Raw genomic sequence first — 21,970 nt, forward strand, 5'->3', positions numbered from 1 at the left:
TGATTTTTGCATGTTAGACATTTTACACAAGTTATCTGAAACAAGCCCAAAACCATCTAGAAGAAGAAAAGATTATTCTCCAGATTTTATGAGAACTCCACTTTATCACTCAGTATGCTTTTCAGTATTTATTCTAGAAAAAAGAAAATCAAGTTGTGCTATAATTCATAATTGGCATTTTCTACCTCAGTCAGGCTCCTAAATTTTGTTGAAAATACATTGAGTCAAGTCTCTAAAAGCCATTTATGTGAAGCATTCAACTGCTTAGTCTCCACCTGCAGAAAATGCCATTCCATTATCTTCGAATGGAACGCAGTAGAGGAAGATTAGGTCTTACAAATTTAGAACACTCAAGAAAAGTATCTTATATAAAAAAGTACTTAATAAAATACTGAATGGGCCCTTCCCTTGATTTCCTTTAAAAGTTGAAGGTTTTTGTTGAACTTTGTCTATCAAGCAATGAGAGAGATTGATCATAGCATGAAGACTGAGAAATTCTAGAAGCTCTCCCATTTAGTCCCCAGTTTTAATATTCCAATTCTTTTGCTAACCTTGAGTGATATATCAGTCCAGTAAATTCGGTTGTCTGTCACATCAAAATCCAAAGCAGAAGCTTCTTTGACACCAGTGAGCGGAATGGCTACATTATTATTGTTAGTTTCCAAAGAAATTCTCCTGATATCTGCTCTCCGTGAAAACAAAAGAAAAGCCTCTGGGACAATGCAGGTCTTCATGTCACTGATGAGTTCAAAGCCAATGGGACAGGCACAGCGAAGTCCCTGAGGTCTATAGAGGCAAAGATGGCTACATCCCCCATTTTCCTCAGCGCAGGGGTTGGAACCTAGAAGATAAATGAATTATAAAAGAACACAGAACATATTGACATAACACATTTTCACTTTAAAATGGCTAAGCAGTTGGTTCACAAAAACCTATGATTAAATCTTCTCCCAGATCTAGAGTTTTAAGTCTAATCTCACAAAGAAGCACTATGAAGATTAATAGGGAATAGAAGGCCCAGCTCAATGTCGCAGGTTGTCCCAGCTACTTGAAAGGCTGAGCCAGGAGAATCGCTGGAGACCAGGAGTGCACTATGGCGATCAGGTGTCTTCACTACGTTGGCATCAATATGGTAACCTCCCAGGAGTGGGGGACCACCAGGCTGTCTATGGAGAGGTGAACTAGCCCAGGCTGGAAATGAAGCAGGTCAAAACTCCCTGACTGATCAATAAGGAATAAACGTACGGCAAAATACTTTCCTTTGCACCCACAGTAAGCTTTAAAATAAGCTACATTATTCATGTAATAGGACTGAATTCTTTTGATGAAGAACTGTGTGTTTACCCCTTCAACTCAAACTATATAGGCATAGTACTAAGCCAACATTTAAAAGATCCAGTCTTGGTTAGAAAAAAGGGTTAACAGATGATTTCTATATTCCCTCAAAAGATAAATAATTTACAATGCTGCTTTATAAACTATTGCCTGTCTTTACCTTTTCTCATTCCTGGCTTCCACCTCTAAGAGATTTTTGGAATTACTTACCAATGATTCTATGAACATTTGTGGCCTTTAAGCCCATGAGGTCAGGGAGCTGATCTATGATGATTTCCCTCTCTGCGCTTCGTTTGTGTACTCTTTCGATGCTACGCCTCTGCCAGTCAGTCCAGTAAACATAGTCACCCAACAAAGTAAACCCAAATATGTGAGGAATTTTGTCTTCCACTAGTACTCGTCTCCCAGTGCCATCGGTATTCATAACCTTCAAGTTTAAGTTTAAAGAGAAGGAAGAGAAAAAAATGTGTATTTATTCTTAACATGTATATAAAAATGATAACTCCAACTGCCTGTTACATCAAAATCCAAGTGTCATCTTAGTTATCCCTATTACAATGCTTTCTCAAAATGGCAAAATGCTGATTTAATAAGAATAATTTCAAATACTCAATATAAGCTCACGTTTTACCTCTATTTCTCCAATCTCTTAATTACCCTTCCTTCTAAAATTTTTGGCAATATTAGATTTAGCATGTATCTCTTCTATTAAATGATTATTTAAAAATTAAAAATACCATTACCTTAAGTTTGCTTGTATGTTTGTTTTCAAATTATAACATACAGTCACATACATTATTTTATTGCATTTGTTTTATAACATTTTATTTTATCCTGAGAGTTTTGCCTTTTTTTACATCTAAGGAAACAGATTCTGCTACAAGGTCACACAGCTTGTAAACAGAGTTGATGTCTTTTTTAGGACTTCTTTACTTAGTACATTTTTTAATTTAATTGTTTTTATTTAAAATTAACATTATGAAATTCATTCTGACACTCTCATAACATCAGCAATTTCCCTAGAGTGGCAAACGCATCTTTTGTCTCTGACACTGCAAGATGTACCAATCTTCTGTTCTAAAAGATGAAGTCTTCTAAAGCATCAACCTGCAAGCCGCAAACTGGTACCATTTCTACTATTTAAAGTGGCCTGTGTGCCAGGCAAAGTAGCCTTCAGAAATGTTAATCGAGTACTAAAAATATGTACGTGTAAACAATATCTGCCCCCGACCCATCTAAAAAAAGTATCCAATACAATCTTATATGCAAGTATTAATTTTTTATTCATAAAATTAGTAAGAAATATTCCATGTAAGCCAATACTGTGATTGCCTAGATGGAATGACAGCCAGATATTTCTTTCTCTCTCCTCTCTAAAAATTAAAAAATTTTTCAAGTGTCTTCCTAAAGACATATCCCAGAAAATGCTGACCTTCCAAGAACAGCCAAACACTGGGAACAAAGTACTTAAAAACTGAGCAAGCAAAAGTGTGCTATACCCTTTCACTTACAAGTATCAATAAATATTTGATCTATATCTGATGGAAGAGATTATATTAGCTGAATGTTTGCTCATATGAGAAACAAGAAAAATTCCATTAAACCAACTGTATAAATCTACATTTACATAAATGTTTTTTAAAAGTCAAAAACTTTAAAAGAATTAAGTACTACCACTCCAACTCCATTATTTTTTAGAGTTAATAATTTCTCTTTGAGACACTGACTTTAGATACTTTACATTTTCTTGCAATACGTCATTCCTTCATATATTTTATGATGTCTGCGTTATATCTTAAAATTAATCTGGTTTTTAAGAATAAAAAGACTAAGCAGAGAAAAAGTGTTGATAATTTGTTTACATATCTAACTAGAATGTGAGCTCTAGAATAGCAGGAACCTTCACTCATCCATTTATGTACCTTCCACAGCTATTAAAGAGCCTGGCAAAGAACTCAATAAATATTTGTTAAATACTTTTGAAAAGGAGACTGGTAGACACTTAAGAAACTTACCTAAAAATGGAAACAAAAATTTCTATAACGATCTTATCCTCAGATTTTACAGCTTAGCATTTAAATGAATGAAAGGTATTCTTGCCTAAATTTTAATCCATGTAAAAATGCATTCTATTGCCTACTTTTGGAGAGGGGATACATTCCTGACCCCTTCTAATGACAGAACTCTGAGAAAGAATTTCTGGCCCCATTTTATTACTGACTGAAAACTGGTTAGTGCGAAAAATCTTTCCTTTATTAGACATATAATTTAGAAAAGTCTTTATTTTGGGTAAGGGAAGTTTATTTTTAAAACTATACCTTTGCCTCCATCCTAAAATGGACATCATCTCTTGACTCCAGTATCTTGCTCCAACCCCTTTACAAGGACTTCCTCCCAATAATATTTCCTTCCTCCCAGGACCTTCAGTGTCTTCCTCTCCATAAGGTCCTTTTTTCCTGCCTTTAACACAACACACTAAAACTCTATACTGGGTTTTTATGGAACAATATGATATTATTTCTTTTTCTATAGCCAAGACTGCTTTATATCTCTTCATTTAACTGTTTCCTCCTTCCTTTTTCAAATCTGGGTGGATATTTCCCATATACTTAACAGTGAACCTATGTTCTCCATCATCCTATCAGAGAGCATCTAATAGAGAGTGTTAAATATTCTGTATTATAAAACTCTAAAACACTATTTTCTTATAAGCTTAAGGTATATAAAACATCTGATTTTATTTTATTGCTAGTTTCAGTACTATCTTAAGTCAACTGTTATGCAGCTTACATTTAAAAACTTAACACTAATTTTGCTGATTATTATGCCCAAATATTGGCCTTCCTATTAAAATTTGCTGATCTAAAAGCATATAGAAGATGTCCAATATTGAACTTCTTTTAAAAAATAAAATTTAAATTTCTACTTCAAAAAAAAAAAGATCAACTCTTTTCTCTTTTCGCTATGTCATCCTGCAACATTTTTGTTTGTTCATTTTGATATATGAAAAACTTAAACAAAAGACTGCTAATTAAGTATGAGTTTGGATAATGGGCAAAGAATGAAACTGAAAATTGCAGTGAGAAAAATAACAAAACCACAATTCCAAAACATCTTTTTAGTTTACATAATTAAGCACCTTTTATTTAGCAGTTACCCTTCATTCTTCTGCTAAGAAAAACTCATTAGCAAACAATATTCTGGCAGAATTAGATAGATCTAGATTTCAAATATTAGCTCTGTCACTCACTGGGTAACGTTAGCCAATTTCTCATATCTAAATTAGGGAGATAGCTCTTAACGTCACTGAATTATTTAAGGATTAAATAAAATAATATTAAATATATAACAGTATCGGATATGTAGTAGAAGTTTAGTAAATGCTGGTTCTTGTCCTTTAAAATTATTTCAGTAAAATGCTTTAGTCCTTAAAAGTAAACAGCTATATTTAAATGGCTATAATTAATTAAGATGTAGTTCTTCAAAATAAAAATTAATGCACAAATGTAAAAGAATATGTGGAAATACAAGACCAAAATAACCTCACATTGTTAAACTGAAGAATAAAAGCAAGACAGACCTATTTCCTGCCAAGTAGTGGAAAACTACAGGGCCTTGTTCCCATTTCTAACCCCCATTTTTACTGTTTGTTTATGCTACTTAGCTGTATAGTAACTAAAACAGTACAGAAAAAGGAGCAAAAAGTTTGACAATTTGATCAGAGCATACTTTTGCTGCTCAACCAGACTCTCATTCCACTCTCCCCGCAAACATTAATAAACATATCTAACAAATGCAAATCACCATTAAGTTTATTACAGGGCCTCTTCTAGCTTAAAATCTAGTTGGAGAGGTAAATTATATTTACATTCAAACCATACATATATGCCCTTCTCCAGCCGATAGCTAACCAGGAGAAACTTCAGGAAATAGTAGGAATTCAAATCCATCTTGAAAAATAAGAAGAATTTTGACAGAAAAAGAAAAGGATTTTCCAGAATAAAAGAAATAACACATATTAAGAAACAGAGTCAAGGATGCTTTGTTTAACTGACTTTGGTAGAAACTTTTTGGGGTAGAAAAAAATACAAAAGGGATTTAAAGAAGACCGTACCAGGCAGATACCACCCTACCACAGGTATCAAATTCCAGGATAAGAAATACGAATACAAAAAACTTCCGAAAGCACTTTGAGAGTGACACGACAAAGGTGTATTTCAGGAAGACCCCATTTACCTCTGTCACTGTGTTCAGATTGTATGTGCTAAAGATAAATATCTTAAAATATAGAAACATCTTAACTATAGAATTAAACAGATTATGAAAAAGGAAATACTTTCAATTCCTGTGAGATGGTAATAGAAGTCCAAAATCCCTTACCTGAAAGTCTTACATCTAGCTTTATTTATTATTATTATTATTTTGATATTTAGAAAGGTTAACACAATGCGCATAGCATATCACTTCTACCTGGGTCCAGAGAAGCATTTTACACCCAAACATATTAATATTTTTTTTACAGCAAACACATAAATATTTCTACAAAGGAGGATAAATAAAGATTACAAAAAGTCTTACATTGCTGCAGGTCAGGTTCTCCGCCAACTGATTTAACAAAAATAACTTAATTTTGAGAACTTTTTGGATTTCAGAATTGCACATAAATAATTGTAGATCAGAAATGCTTTCTGATCTTCACTGTGGTCCCTTGACAAAACTGGGATTTGGATCAGTGTTAATGCTGCTCTAAGTGCAAGCAAGGGTCTCGAGAAGAAGCAAAAAGCAAAGGACATATTAAGGTTTTTAGAAACATCTGGAGGAAAAACAACAAATGGATCTTTAGAATAGATCTTTAGAATAGCACAATGGACAGGAGCTAAAAGCCACAACGAAGGATTTTGTAGCCTTACTCACTAGAATATTAGTCTCTTCCAGTTATTAGTTTTTTAAAAGCAAAAACTAAGTCTTGCGGAGGAGGGTGGCGTAAATAAAGTACAAACTAAAGCTAGATATATCACATCTATTTCAAATTGAACAATTAAGATGTGCTAAAGATTTTTTAAATGTAATTTTGTAAGCACTGTTTCTCTTCATTTCTTATCATCCTATTCTTGTCTGTTGCAGTTTTTACAACAAGGTTGAATCTAGAACAGTGCTATCTAAGAGAAATATAATACAAGTCACAAATGTGAGGCATGTGTTTTTTAAATTTTCTACTAACCAGATTATAAAATGTTAAAAGAAATAGGTAAAATTAATTTTAATAATATATTTTATCTAATTCAATAAATCCAAAATATTATTTCAACATGTAATCAATATTTTAAATTTTAGTCATGAGATCTTATGTTTTTTTATACTAAGTTGCCTTAGTATGTATTTTACACTTCAAGCAACTCAATTCAGAGTATCCACATTTTAAATGCTCCACAGCCATGTATGACTACTGCTACCATAATGGACTATACAGGATTAGAATTTCATAGTGGTAACTACACAGTTTACAACAAAATTAGATCTCTGTCTCTTCTGACACCTGCCACCTGCAGGTGTGCCTAGCTTTACCCATTAGGCTCAGTAGAGCCACAATTAAATGTCTTCCATGTGGTCTTAACTTTCTCCTCAGCTATACTACACTTAATTCTAATATGGGTTAAAATTACTTCAAAAAACAATTTCTGATGAAAAAATTAATAAAACTACCTTTTTTCATCTTTTCTCACATTTGTAAATTTCAAAGCACTAGCTGAGACTTATAAAAGCAAGGACGAAGGTCTGATTTTTTCATTTCTTTTAGGTTATCTCAAAACAGAAGAATTAAAACCACAGTTATGTTTATAAGAGAATCCTTATTTGTCATCTTGGTTCTCCCATTCAGAGCATTCTAGATTGACCATGTCCTGATAATGGTTGAAGCTGGATGGTTCATAAAAATCTTTACTCTGCTTTACTGTGTGTCTGAAATTTTCTATAAGTTAAAAAAAAAGGGGGGCGGCTAAGGAGCAAGTCCAAGGGAGGAGGGAGGAGAAAGTAGAGTTGTTACTTATAAATGCTATTTTGTTGCTCATATGATGTGGAAAGCCCTCTGAAGAGAAGGGATCAACAGCTTAAATAAAATCTGATTGTGAGAACCTGCATCTAAAAAACCATATATATTTCCCTTTATACACAGTCCAATGATTACTTTCTGAAATCTCTTTCCTTTGATTATTTGTGCAGAGTTGACTTTTATTAGAAAATTGACTTTTCCTCAAAATATTTCTCTTCAACTATACAATCTCTACTAGGCAGAAACAACAAAGTGAAACAAAAACATGCTTCTTTGTCTCAAAGAAATTCACTATTACATTTCTCATACTCAACTAGCAACAGTTTTGGTTAGGTTACTAGGGTAGTAAATATGTTTTTAAGCTGGTAAAAGTTTGCTTGTACATTCTGAACCCAGAAAAAGGGAACCGTTTTAGGTGATTCCAAAAGATTACCCTTGTGCTTTAAAAGTTGAGCCAACACTAATTAAATCTTCTGGCGACTCTTGAGGGTGTGCTTCACTGTGTTACCTTCGAGTGGTTTAATTAAACTGAAATTAGGCTTCTGTCACCTCTAAAATCTACCTCCAAATCTGAACCAGAATCTCCAGTAGTTTCAGCTGCTTCAACCACACTGCGGTATGGATTTAACATTCGGAGGCATTGCCAAATATTGCAAACCACACTGAGAAAATAGGATACAACAGGAAACAGATGTGGGTTAACCAGAACATTATCTCTACCGAAAGGAGGTAATGGCAAACCTTCTATAAACATCACATCCGGTTTTTTGAGCAGTTTCATCAGTTCATTAAATGTCAAGACAGGATTACCCATGAAATCTTGGAATGCAGCCAGTCTACTACCGAAGTTGCTGCTATACAACTTTACTCGACTAGACATGTTCAAGAAATAAATGACGACAGGACAACCAGGCACCCATCATAAAATGACCTGGACTGGGAATGATATATACTTCTAAAAGAGAAACTCAAGTTAGGCTCACAATGAACCACTCTTCTTCCAATGTTCCAGCTAATGTCCAAAACTAGTAGTGAATTAAATCTTATATGTAAGAGAGACAAACAGATATCACTGGGGGCTGACTGATACACTTCACAGGTTATAAAATATAATTTCACAGCATTAAAAAAGTAGAATATATATCCATGGAAATAACATTTCGCTCATGCATTATCTCATTGGGGTGACAAGAAAAGAGAAGTGCTTTGGACCCAGTAGGTAAAGTAAAGCGATGCCATGCATCTGTTTAAGAGAGCAGTAAGGGCAATTACAGGGCTGTTTGTAAAGCCTAGTTCAAGACATATGTCTGAGTATACATAAGTGATTTTTTTAATATGAAAAGAGAAAGTATCATAGTTGCACTAAATAGTTTTTTTTTCCAAGAAAGTTATGCTTAGAATATTAAACATTTGCTGTTACCATGTTCTTTTATAGAGAGCGCTAAGAATTGCTCTTGTGACCAAAGCTTTCTAAAACCTGAATTACTCAGGAAAACTACAAAACTGAGAACAGATTTTCGGATGAAGGCATCATTATGATGAACAGCAACACCACCTTAGTCAACTATACTGAACTGCTTCACAAGGCATTTCTGAGAGCCCTATTGTCCTGGATCCTTCAATAAACCCTACTGGGAAAACATAAGCACATTAATAAGGGAAAACGGCTCCCTTTCCTCTCATTCTTTTCAAGCGCCGCTAAAATAAATTCTTTGTACTCTGAGTAGAAAAACAAATCAACTGTAACATCTTACTGTCGAAAGGTAAATTACTCCAGTATCAATGAGCACACCTTACACCCAGATAGTTTTAAATACTATTCTTCATTAAAAAGAACCATGGTTCCTTGAAGAAACAGCTGATTCCAAGGCTGGGGCAAGGGAAATATAAGATAAAGCTGGAATATATTGTTTTTGAGAAAATGTCTTAAAAATGATGGGGGTGAATTGAAAACTTAAAAACAGAATTATCGTATGACCCAGCAATCCCACTTCTGGGTATATCTCCAAAAGAAATGAAAACAAGATCTCAAGAGACATCTGTACATTTATGTATGCTGTAGCATTATTCATGGCAGCCAAGAGGTGAAACCAACCTAAATGTACACAGATGAATGGTTAAAGAAAATGTGGTATATACATACAATGGAATATTATTTGCCCTTAAAAATGAAATCTTGTTATATGCTACAACGTGAATGAACTATGAGGACATGGTAAATGAAATAAGCCAGTCGTAAAAAGACAAAACTGCAAGATTCCATTTCTATGAGGTATCTGAAGTAGTCGAACTCTTAGCAACATAAGTAAAATGGTGGTTTCTAGGGACTGGAGGAGAAGGGACAAGGAGTTATTCCATAGGTATAGAGTTTCAATTTTGCAAGGGAAAAAAGTTCTAGAGATCTTGTTGCACAACAATATGCATATAATTAACACTATTCTACCATACACTTAAAATGGTCAAGATGGTATGTTTTATGTTGTGTTATCACAATTAAAAAAATAAAGATGAAGTCATGTGAAAAGGACATAGGAATCAACTTGAAGGTGCTTCTTATGAGAATTCTGGGAAATTTTTACAACAATATAATGATAATAATGGACTATACCCTATAGAATAAACATCCATAGATCCAAATTGATATACATGAATAACTGAATAAATAGAGGCATAGAGGGACAGTTCTTCCTTATGAGAGAATTCCAATTAACAAATATAACAGGAATAATGGAAATGGTATCAATGCTAACTTCCTGGAGTTGATCATTGTTCTGAGTATATAGACTGAAGCTGGGTGAAAGATACAGTATTCCTGCAAATTTTCTGTTTAAGCCCAAAATTATTTCAAAATGAATAGTTAAAAAGAGGCAACAGAGCATAATACAAAAAGTACTGTATTAGGAATCAGGAAACTTGAATTCTATTCTTTCTAAATAGAAAGTTTTCTAACCTTGGGCTAACAAAAGCTAACTAAGCAAAAAGCACCAAGCACTGCTGAATTTTAGGAAGAAAAACTTGGGGTAAAAAGAAAAAATGTTTGAGTGAGTATATGATACTATTTAGAAATCATAGCTAATTTTATGAGATCTGAAAACAACTTTATTTTATTCAAAAACAACACTCTGAAAACCCATAAAATAATGTTTACTTAATATCTGTAAATGAAATCTACCGCAGCGTAGAAGGGTTTTTGACATATTTTAAGAATAATATTCTAACTAAAACACAAAAGCAGTATTATAATTCTCAACCAAATATAAAAGTCCATTTCAAAACAAATAAATAAATAAATGAACAACAAACGAAAAAACTCTGAATGGGGCTATATGAATTGCATAAAGCCTCTAATTTCATTCCTACTTACAAACTCTCCAAGTCTCAGCAGATTTCAGAAGCTCAAAATTATAAATGAAGTACTAAACACCAGTCTATTGAAAATCTCAGTACAAAAAAAGGAATTCTAATTCTTCTCTGAGATTATTTCAGATCAAATCTAACAAAAAAACAAATTATAGTATAAAATGAATGAAGAGTTTGAGAAATCTATAATAGAGTTCAACAACACAAAAAAATATGGGGCCTGCATATAACATTCTTATCAGGTCTAATTGAAGGAGAATCCATTGTTCATTATGGATAACTTTAGGAATGACTATGACACAGAATCTTTCAATAGCTGGTGATAACTTTAAATGGAAAAAAAAGTTAAAATGCCTGTCACTGTTAACTTCTCCAAGGTTTGCAAATTCCCTCCCACGAAGTCTCAAAATTATGATCCTTGCCATTATGTAACGGCCTACTCTTCCACATCCTTCCAAACTTTGAAAAACAAAAATTAAATCTCTATGACCCTTTTTAAATGTTTCCCACCTATAGAGAAATAATAACCTCCTAAAAATAATGTTTTACATGGACTCTATTAGTAGAAAACATTGACATATTTGACAAGCTTCAAAGAATAGTTTTAAACATTTCAGATTGAAACTAAAAATGTCTCCACATATTAAATGATTTTATATTAAAACATAAGAAAAAGTATAAAAGCATAACATTTAAAAAAAATGATCCAAAAACAAGTTCAAACGTGGTGACTAAAATGCTAAGTACCAACATGCATCAGATTATCTTATATATAGATAAAACTATACTTATTCCTAAAGGAGGCAAAGCATCTTGATTAGTGAAGCTCTAGGGTTTGTAGTGACAGTTCAGGAAAGCATGATTACACTTATCATCAAAGACTGTTCTCTCATTATATACATGCAATAACTTTTTTAGAAGCAGACAAAGTCAAGTGGATAATGAGACAACTGAGCATATAACTGGAGATGTACTACTTTGGCTGCTGTAGACTATAACGAGTTAAATAACGTTACTAGAATTGTACATGAACAAGTAACTTTCAAATAGGAGTTTAAAAATATATTATTATAAGATATACTCCAAACAGATGCAAGATGATATAATAGGGCAGCACCATGTTTATAAACTCAAAGAATATAGTCCCCAAATCCAGGTATTCTGTTGAGCTGAGGAATCTAACAACAGAGGTTATCAATATCATTCTTGTTATTGTATGTTAAGAAGGTGACAGGAAAAATATATATTCACATACATACACATAGTGTGGTAAAGTAGTAGAAATGGGCAAAGATTCAAGTATTTAAGTTCAGTATCTTGATTATCTAAAACTGAAAGTATACTATAATCTATTTTAAAGAACACTGAATGTTATAAACTAGCAAAGATTCAAAAGGAAGTACTTGTTTGTACTTGTCATATAATCAGAAGAGCTTTATCTCAACAAATGACTATATTATGATTTCTTGAGGAAGTAATCTTAGAAACAAACAATAAGAAAAATCAACATAAATGGGTCTTTATGTGTTTTAATAGATTTACAGGCTAAAGATGCTAGACAAATTACTTTAAAAAGAAATCTGAATACTTGAGAAACAATTTCCTTATTAGGGTATTGATAAAATACAAGAAGTTGTCATGAGAGTAAAATGTAGTGCTGCAATTTCAGCCTTAGAATATGAAATAGAACATTCACCAAATGCCAAGTTTTCAGCACGGATCCTACACAATAATTCTCTCTTTATTCAAAATTTCTTAGTGCTCAAGGTTCTAAAAATCTCCATTTCTGTTTTCAACAAAATTATGCCAGGTATAATTAGATTTGGACAAAACTACCTGTGAGCATTGTATTCTCCAAAGTAGGGAACTCTACAATAAGGGGGATTTCAAAACACATCTACAGGCCCTTTAAGTAGATGAGAAAATCTCTCTTTTACCCCTAACTGCTAAGTGTCGCTGAATTTGTCCACAGAAACTAAGAAATGAAGGAAGGAAAAAAGTGAAATAAAAAGTATTTAATGAGAAAATAAATTGTGAAAAAAATTTAGCTGTGACAGTATTATTTTCGATAAAACCAGTGATTCGGAACACATTAATTTCTTCAATCAGTTAAACTGAGATGTAATGAGAAAAACATCCCCCAAAAAATACAAGTTAGCAGTGTATTCTTAACTTTATATAATGGCAAGAAAAATGCTTTAAACTTATGAATTATCAATGATATGTCTGCTGTTGGTAAGCAGTACTGCAGGCCTTCAGTGCAACAGATGTTTTTGGCAGTGAAATGTAACCAAGAAAAGTGAGAATGTTGTTAAGAAACAATGTGTTTCTGCCTACTGCAGGGTCTTATAAAACAGAAATAAAGGCTTATCTGATGCTTCCTCTATCAGAAAAATAGAAATAATCCCTTCTGCTAATGCTTTAGTACTTTATTATAAGGAAGCCCCCGAACATTACATTAACACAAGGGCAGGGCAGGGGGTGGGGGAAGCCCAGTGCCGACAACCAAATCAGAAGCTTGTTCATAAAGGCGATGAAATGATTTCAGCATAATGAGAAAGCAGCACAAACAAGTACGGGCATGTATCTTTTTACTATCACCTATAGGTAAGTGGTCACTATCAGCTGACAATTAAGGAAATCAGACATATCCTCATAGACACATTCTTTTATCAAAGCATGAGTCAAATATTATGACAGTCTTTTAGAAATTTTGATGTCGTTAGCAGTTCCCTGTATCCCATCCCTCTTTGCAGAAGATGGTTATAAACCTCAGGTAAACCTGTTCATTCCTTCTGCAATATTGTACAATAAAAATCGAATCTGAAATCCAGAGCTCCCATTCATTACTTTTCTCTGGTTTCCCTAATCCTTAGCCCTAGTTCCCCTATATATCTAGCATCTGATTACATCTCCCTTATATAAAAAGGAAGTGAGAACCTGATCTAAGGAACTTCCACTGAGGGAACAAATAGTGAATAAACATTCCAAGCTTTTCCCATAAGATTCGCTCAAAACACAAGAGTTTACTATGCCTTACCTTGTTACATAATAATTTACCATACAAGTACCTTTTCTTCCCAAATGTACCATAAACACATATAAGGCAGTTTGATTCCAAGAAACTCTAAGTCTTCCAGAAAAGAACAGGGCTATTAAAGTCATAATCTGATTTTTTTATAGACCCAGGAAAAAGCAGCTTTCATTCTTGGGATGACAAAAGCTGGAAAGCTTTCTTAAGAGGATGGGACTAGAAGAAAACATATGACCTAAACTAGGGTCAGATCAGTATTGAGGATCAGCTGCTACATAACAAAAGGCTAGCAAATAATCTTCTCAGAAAAAGTATTTTAAAAATTATATGTGTTTCAAGTTCAACATAATCTACTTACTATTAAGTAAACCAAGATGAAAAGCTGGTGGTGGCAGTTGCTTCTATAATCACTTCTAGTCTCAGAAAGGGAAACCAACAGTTTTCTCCCCCAATTATGCAAGATTAATTTAGATAAAGAGCTGTGCTTTTTCCTTAGTTTGCCATAAATTAATTTTACACAACATCATAAATTAAGAAGGGAATGAATAACAATACCTGTTCTCTATCTCTCAGATGTGTTTGTGAAAAGAAAATGACAAAAGCATTGATGCTCAATTAGGGAAATTGCATCAGAATCTCCAGAGGAAAGACTAGAAGAGGTCTTTATGTATATAATTTGTTGGAAGTAGATGAACCACTAACTCCAAATAATCTGTCCAAAAGAGGACAAATAGCAGCTGTATTCCAGCAAAACTGGAGGAAGAGACATAGATCTGAAAGGTAGTTTTAAGGATGCTGGTACCACTCAGGGAAGAAGGAGAAATTGAAGAGCAAATGACACCACTGTACACTCATATATAGCTCAAGAAGACAGAACACAGAGGCCAGAATGAACACTAATTTTAAGATATACACTCGCTGCAAACTAAGAAAATGAATCCTGTTTAATATATATTTTATTATGTAATGTGTACTCATTTTTATTCTTAAATAGTGTCACTCAAAACCTCCATAAATTCTCATTACCTGAATCTCTCCCAAACTACTAGTAATTTTGAATAAATTTCTCGAAAGTGCTAAAAGTGATCTGTAGTAGGGAAAATAAGACTTGTTCACAGTAAAAACAAATGTTTTATTTACAATCTACTCAGTCAGTCATAGTAAGCTGAAAAAGATTAAGACGAAATATGGAATTTTAAAAATCCCTACAAAATAATAAATCGAGTGCTCTTCCCTAATATAAATTATGTGTTCTTCCCTTATGTACATTCTTCTTGGACACATGGGCTTTAAACTGTTTTTCTAAGAGTAGTAATACCTCCACACTCATGTACAGTACACAGCTGATCAACAATAACACATTTGTGAACTGGTTGAGAATGGGTGTGCAATTTGTATTCAAGCCAATCCGAGTGAAACTAATAGCCTGTCTGAAAAGTGAACCCATAACCTTTGTCTCATTAGCACTGCACTCCAGCTGTTAAAGATTCAAACACTAACTTGGATTTAAAGGCGGGTAGGGGGGTAGTGAAAAACTAACAACAGGGAGAAAATTTATATAGTCAAGTCTATGCAAAATTTTCTATTAATGAAAACCAGCTGCAAGAATAAGAGATGCAGTTCTCAGTATTTGAGCCTGGTGAGAATACTAATAGGGTTTTTTTCCCATTCCAAGTTTCCATTCTGAAAGGAAGGTCCTTTAATTCATTACTCACTCAGAATTACCTTTCTGAAATAACTGCTCTAGGTCCCAAATTATCTATGCATTAGGAGATATCTGCTGTGGCTATGAAGAGCCATTCAAAGCCACTCCTTACATGAGAGGTCATGCAGCCCCCAAAAAGAATATTGTGATAGAAATTCTGTTTTAAGTATGAGACCCAGATCTCTAGCAAAGCCTAAATGAAGTTGTGAAATTTAGACTTCACACTCAATATCAAAGATATATGCCATTTACAAAACACTGTGAAAAAATATTCACCACTGGTTGTTTCCACCATAATTCTATTCCAATGGCCACAACTTAATTCTATCATTTGGTAATTATTTTTTCCCTAGCTTGGGTTAATTAATCTATCACACAGTTCATAAATCAATTTAAAAACTGTTTGCATTTAACAATTTTAATACTTAATATATACCATCACCGGCTTCCAACACCAATAACAAAAAAAGCTATATATATGCATGTATGGGCTTTGTTTTCCTGACATGACTACAAGCTCTTCCAGTATAGATCTTATCATAATACTTGATTTGTGCAGAAACTGCTCCTAGGAAATCTAGGCAGTGGCTTTTACTATAATGAAGAAAATTATTCACATAAACTTTTAAAACTAGAAATAGATAAATACCCATTTCTTATGCCAGTATAACTCAAAAATCCTAGAGTTAGGTACAAGAGAATACATAATCCCTAGAATCCGAAAATTTCTATAAAAGATACGTCTGGAACCCCAGACAAGATGTAAGAATATCTGTATCAAATTACCATCAACTCAAAACCATTATAAAAACTGGTTTTAAAATGAAAAAGCGAGAAACAAACCTCAATTTTGTCTGTTTTGGCATCTCCCCAGTATATTTTGCCTTCATCATAATCCAAGGCTAAACCATTTGGCCAACCAAGAGAAGTGTTAACCAACACTACTCGGTCAGAACCATCCAGAGCTGCTCGCTCAATTTTCGGGATTTCTCCCCAGTCAGTCCAATACATGTACCTATAGAAGTATACAGAAAATGAGCTAAAAACAGATAATAAACTATAACTTTCAGATATTCTAAAATTGAGATCCACCCCTCATACTACACTGTTATAATCGATTAACACCACAGAAGGAGAAAAAAAACCAGGACTTAACCATAGCAAGAGTATGTTTAAGACATTTATAATAGCAGCATATAAGCTCATAAGAAATTTTCTGATTAAACAGTGTTTTCTAGAACTGATCATGAAAATGACTTCTAAGAATGAGAATTCCATTTTTAGTTACATTTTTTCAAAATATTTTGGGTTCTTTCCCCTGAATGATCCTCTCTTTTGTCATCTGGCTTGTCATCCAACCCAAAAAGGTTATCCCAGTGGTAGTATTCAGATAACAAACTGATTTTCCAAAATAACTCACTCTTCCTGTGGTGCTAAGTGATTCTTGTGGCTCCTGGGAGTTTAAGTGGCTCTAAGGCATTGCATACACTGAAGTGTAAGGATTTGTCACTATGTTCATCCTCAGAATGAATCTCATAGTAACAAATAACATCGGTGAGTATGTGGAAAGCTGTGTTTCCCTGAACTGCAGTCAGGGTGTTATGGCTAAAAAAAAAAAAAGGAAAAAAAAAAAGGAAAAAAAGACCAGGCATAAAGCTGCACATCCTGACAAAGTTTTGGAAATCAAGTCATTCATATATTTGGAAATATATAAAGATATATTTTTTACCATATCATTATAGAAGTACTGCAAATGGGACAAAATTCTTTTATGGGAAGAGAAAGAGTTCTGAAAACAATTTCTTTCCACATTTTTCATGGTCATGATGCAACCTCGGCAAAATCTGCAGCCAACACCCAAAGTCAGCAAGCATTGACTTTTAATTTAGAAAGAAAAAGTATTCAAAACATTCAAGGAAAAAACTAGCAATTCTTTAACGAGATTTTATTCCAATCACTATTTCTAAAAACGGACAACCATTAAAGAGCTATTTACTGGAAACCAACACATGATTGATACTGTTTTTTGTCAATATTTTTAGGGACCTGTAGAAAACAGAAACACCAGGCAAAACTTTCTATCAGCAGAGCTTCTTACCCAACCATGGGATCTAACACAATAGCCCGGGGTTCCTCTAAGTCCTCTGAAATCAAGATCTTCCTCATGGTGCCATTGAGCCTTGTCACTTCTATCCGATCAGTGCCAGTGTCTGTCCAATAAAGATTTCGGGCAACCCAGTCAACAGCAATACCATCAGGATGCGCAATTTGAGCAGTGACCACAAACTGACTGCCAGATCCATCTATGAATGAGCGGCGTATGGCCCTCACTTCATCGTCAGTCCAGTAGATATAGCCTTCCACAGGGTCATAATCTATCGCAATGGCATGACGGATGTCTTCTAACTGTAGAACAATGTCTGTGAAGTCTGGTGTATCCAAAGAAATGCGTCTCAAGTCTGTCCTTCGGGCTAAAAGCAACAATTCAGTGGCACCTAGGACAACAAAGTGAAAAATATGGGTGAAAAAAAAAGAAATGAAACCGACAGGCAAAATTTAGCCACTCTAAATAAAGAATGCAGAACTTCAGGAATTGAAAAGTAAATGAGTACAAAAGGATATTAGGGTCTATTTAAGATGGAAATGGAAAGTAATGCAGTGAAATAGGAATTTAATTATGAGGTGAAGCTCTGTAATGGCAGAGCTCTCCCAACCAAGTTTTGATTCACTCTCTGGTTTCATTCATTATATAGGCCTGGAATTAAAACAGCTACTTAAAGGTATAATGAATAATAAGTAATGATTAGGAAGCTAAGTAGCTAAATATTAAAGGAAGAAAGAGACATAATATAGATCTTTTGTTCAAAAAGTATGCTTAAAAAGGTAAGGAAATCTAGGACAACGACCTTTTGTGACTGATGAGAATGTTCTAAAATTGGTTCATGATGGTTGCACATTTATAAATTTATAAAAATCACCGACTTGTACATTTGAAATGGCTGCATTTTATGGTATATAAATTATATCTCAGTAAAGCTGTTTTCACAAAGAGATCTATAAGACAATGCCTGACAGAATTAGGGCAAAAGAGGCTATGGAGAAGGCTAGCAGCAGTAGGAAGAAGGAATCAGATAAATCTAACACAGTGGTTAAGAGTAAGAGTTGTGGATCTGCTAGAACTGGATTCAAGTAGCTATGTAAACCTAGGCAAAATACCTAGTTTCAAGTAGCTATGTAAACCTAGGCAAAATACCTAGTAAGCCTAGTTTCTTCATCTGGATCTTATTAGGGTTACTGTGAGGATTAAAGGAGATAAATGTAAAACTCAGGAATGTACTACACATAAAAGTACTCAATAAATATTAGCTAATAAATTATTATCATTAGAAAATATTTTCAAATTTTTATTTCACTACGCTTGCTTTAAATCAGATTCATGAAATATTTTAAACACAAATTAGTATTCAATAAAAACACAGCTGAGAATGAGGATATTAAGCTCAATCTTTTTTTGTTTTGATTTTTAATGTTCAAGTAAATCACTAGCAAAAATACATCTAACTACAAAAGCTAATAAAAGATAGTAAGCAAGTTGACATCTGAAAGAGTGAAAAGATTCCTAACCAAAGAAATGAGTCCAAAAGAAAATACTGGCATTAAACTTCAAGCTTCAATCTGGAATTACAGTTGAAAAAATTGAGAACAGTAAAACTTTCAACATCAGTTTTTTGAATGTAGGACTAATTACAAATGAACTTTATCTTGGAGAAAATACAGTCCTAAATGCCACAGCAGGCACCAAAGAGTAATAACTTTGTAAAATTCATTGCCTCTGCTAACTACCAAAAGGAGCCAGCCCAAAACTTTGCAAACAAAGACGTTATAGAAAGTGAAGCTGTTAATTTGAGCAAAGTGATCAAAACAGAATAGTTAACTTAAGGCTAGTACATGCCAAATAAATATCTGAAATTCAAAACACTTGTTAAACATGTACATTTGCACACTGTGACGGAATAGACAGACCATTATTACTAAAACAAATCCTCTGTTTTAAAGTCAAGCTACATTTTTAAACAAAAAAGCGACATTACAAAAACCTTTTGTTTTAAATTGAAACCAAATTATTGTTTGCCATGGAAACCGTCTGACAAGAGTCAGCCAGCTTCACCTTTGACTATGAGGATAATTTATCAATGCCAAGTCATGACAAATATCCTGTACACTGGCTCAATTCCATCTCTCTGACTCTCTGACCTCCTTGCCAGGAACTCTAACCCAATCCGAAATAAAGGCTTCTGCTTTTTAGAGTTAGATAAAGAAGCCACTGCTAAATATAACAATTTCTTACCAGGTCTTGCTGGTGGCTAGAGAACCAGATGGTGATCCATAGGGATAAGAATGAAGAATAACATTCTCATTAAGAAGAAAAAGAGAAGAACTGGTGTTCTCCCAAACCAGAAGTCCCTTGAAATGTCCTAATCAGTATACTTCTCCAACATGCCCTTTCTCTACAGGGAATTAAGAAAGTAAGGAGAAGAGGCAATGTAGGTGTTAAGTATAGAAAGAGGTTGCTTTAGACAGTACAATATGGAATTTTTTCTTCTTCTGAAAGCACTTCTCTGTTGTTAAAAGGCAATTAAAAATACTATTCAAACATTTTTAGAAAATATACCCCATGATAATCTTTATAGTTAAACATTTAATAAACCTCTTTTCCTTGCAGAGGTTCTTTATGTACAAGTGCTACCTACTGTTAAAAATGTATTCTTTAGGAGAATACTCATTTCCATAGGAAACGAATATAATATCTGTTAGATGTGATAGAGAAAAGAGCACCCCCTAATATTTTCCAAAAACACTGTGTTAAAAATTTTAAATATTAATTTATAAAATACTATATAAGGCCATAAAACATTCCTGTTATATAACCAAATGTGAACACTAAGATTAAGTGACTAGTCTCCTAAAGCGCTGTAACATATAGAGCTTATTAAAGAGAAATAAAATAAATCATAAAGAATCCCAATTGCTATCTAAAATTTTTCCTTTTTAGAGACCATCTTCTTACCATCTTTGCAGGTTTTTCCATTCTCCAGGAGTTTGACCCCAGTCGGGCAAGCACATTGATAAAAAGGCTTGACTGGAGACATCAAACACAAGTGGGAACAACCACCATTATCAATTCCACATGGATTTGTAGCTGTCAAATATAAATCACAATGATTAATACCAATGATTACAGATGACCTCCCTCACTCTAGGTACACAAAGGTTAACAACCATAACATAAGCAACTGTGATAAACCAAATTATTACCAAATGTCATCCAGGTGCTTGACTACCAGACCATCTGCAAGGAAGGGAATTAATCAGTGAGAATTTACTTAGCATTTTGTACCCAAGAGGAATACACAAGAAACAAAGCAGGAGGCCTCTGCCCTGAAAGAGCTTATAATCTAGTCAGTACAAACAATAAAACTGGAAAACAATACAAAACAATTAAACTAAATGCTATTTTGCACATTATAGACTGCAAATAAATATAGAGTCAAAAGGGAAATAAATCACTAGGCATTTAAACACTGAAAAAAACAAAGCTTCATGGAGGAGACAGGACATGACCAGAAACTTAAAGGATAGAAAAAATATGTAAGAGGACATTTCAAGTGTAGTGAAACCATATGAACATAAGCTTGGAGGCTATACACTGGGAGATAATAAGGTGACTAGTCTAACTAAGGTGACTAATAAGAACTTAATGTGAATGAAAACAGACTGTGGCTGAGGGCACTGAAAGTCAAGAAAAGTAATTCCAGTGACCAAAAGTCACACTTTGAAAAGATTAACATGAAAAAGATAAGGATATAGATTAAACAAGAGAAAACTGAGAAGCAGAGATTAATTAGCAAATTTGTAGAAATTAAGGAAAGGGATTCATTTAATATTCATAGAAAAAAATCAACATAATTATCAATGAAAAATCAACAAAATATGAAAGATAAAAGGAAATAATATCATAGGTAACTACAAATTCTCAAACTAGTAAAACAAAGAATCAACAGTGCAATTTAGGAAAAAAACAAGTAAATTCTTTTCTGAGGGCTAACCACGAGAATAAAAAATTCATAGAAGTAACTAAACATTTTCTTTTTTTACAGAAGAGTAACACATACATTTAAAAACATTTTTATGGACTCATGATCATAAGATTCCAATAAAACAAATTCAACATCTAAAGATATGACCCGCTAAATGGAAGGAGCTAATACAAAGCAATGCATAATCCAAAAACCCTTTATTTTTGGCTATGGAACAGAATCAGAGACATGCCAAATATGTATTTACGCACAAGTGCCAAACACTTAACATTCTCATATTCTTTTTTAAACCTAATTCTAGTCTTCTTTTATAAGCCATTGTTATTCAGCAGTCACAGTCGAAGTCATTGTAAAGGCTGACCAAAAAATAGAAGCAAAACTAAGAAAAA

The 21,970-nt window shown here is 33.5% G+C and overlaps 1 protein-coding gene across 1 annotated transcript in view; it reads right to left on the reverse strand.

Annotated features, from left to right (window-relative positions):
- The window catches only part of LRP6 (LDL receptor related protein 6), a 112,212-nt gene that overhangs the window by 31,089 nt on the left and 59,153 nt on the right, over nt 1–21,970 (reverse strand). The window contains exons 5-9 of the mRNA XM_006912624.3: nt 20,552–20,683; nt 17,582–17,978; nt 16,327–16,498; nt 1,546–1,762; nt 552–841 (exon numbers count right to left, since the gene is read on the reverse strand). Of these exons, the coding sequence (XP_006912686.1) occupies nt 552–841; nt 1,546–1,762; nt 16,327–16,498; nt 17,582–17,978; nt 20,552–20,683 (1,208 nt within the window). The remainder of the gene's footprint in view (nt 1–551; nt 842–1,545; nt 1,763–16,326; nt 16,499–17,581; nt 17,979–20,551; nt 20,684–21,970) is intronic.

The sequence above is a fragment of the Pteropus alecto genome, unplaced genomic scaffold, assembly GCF_000325575.1.
Source record: "Pteropus alecto unplaced genomic scaffold, ASM32557v1 scaffold103, whole genome shotgun sequence".
Classification (NCBI taxonomy): Eukaryota; Metazoa; Chordata; class Mammalia; order Chiroptera; family Pteropodidae; genus Pteropus; species Pteropus alecto.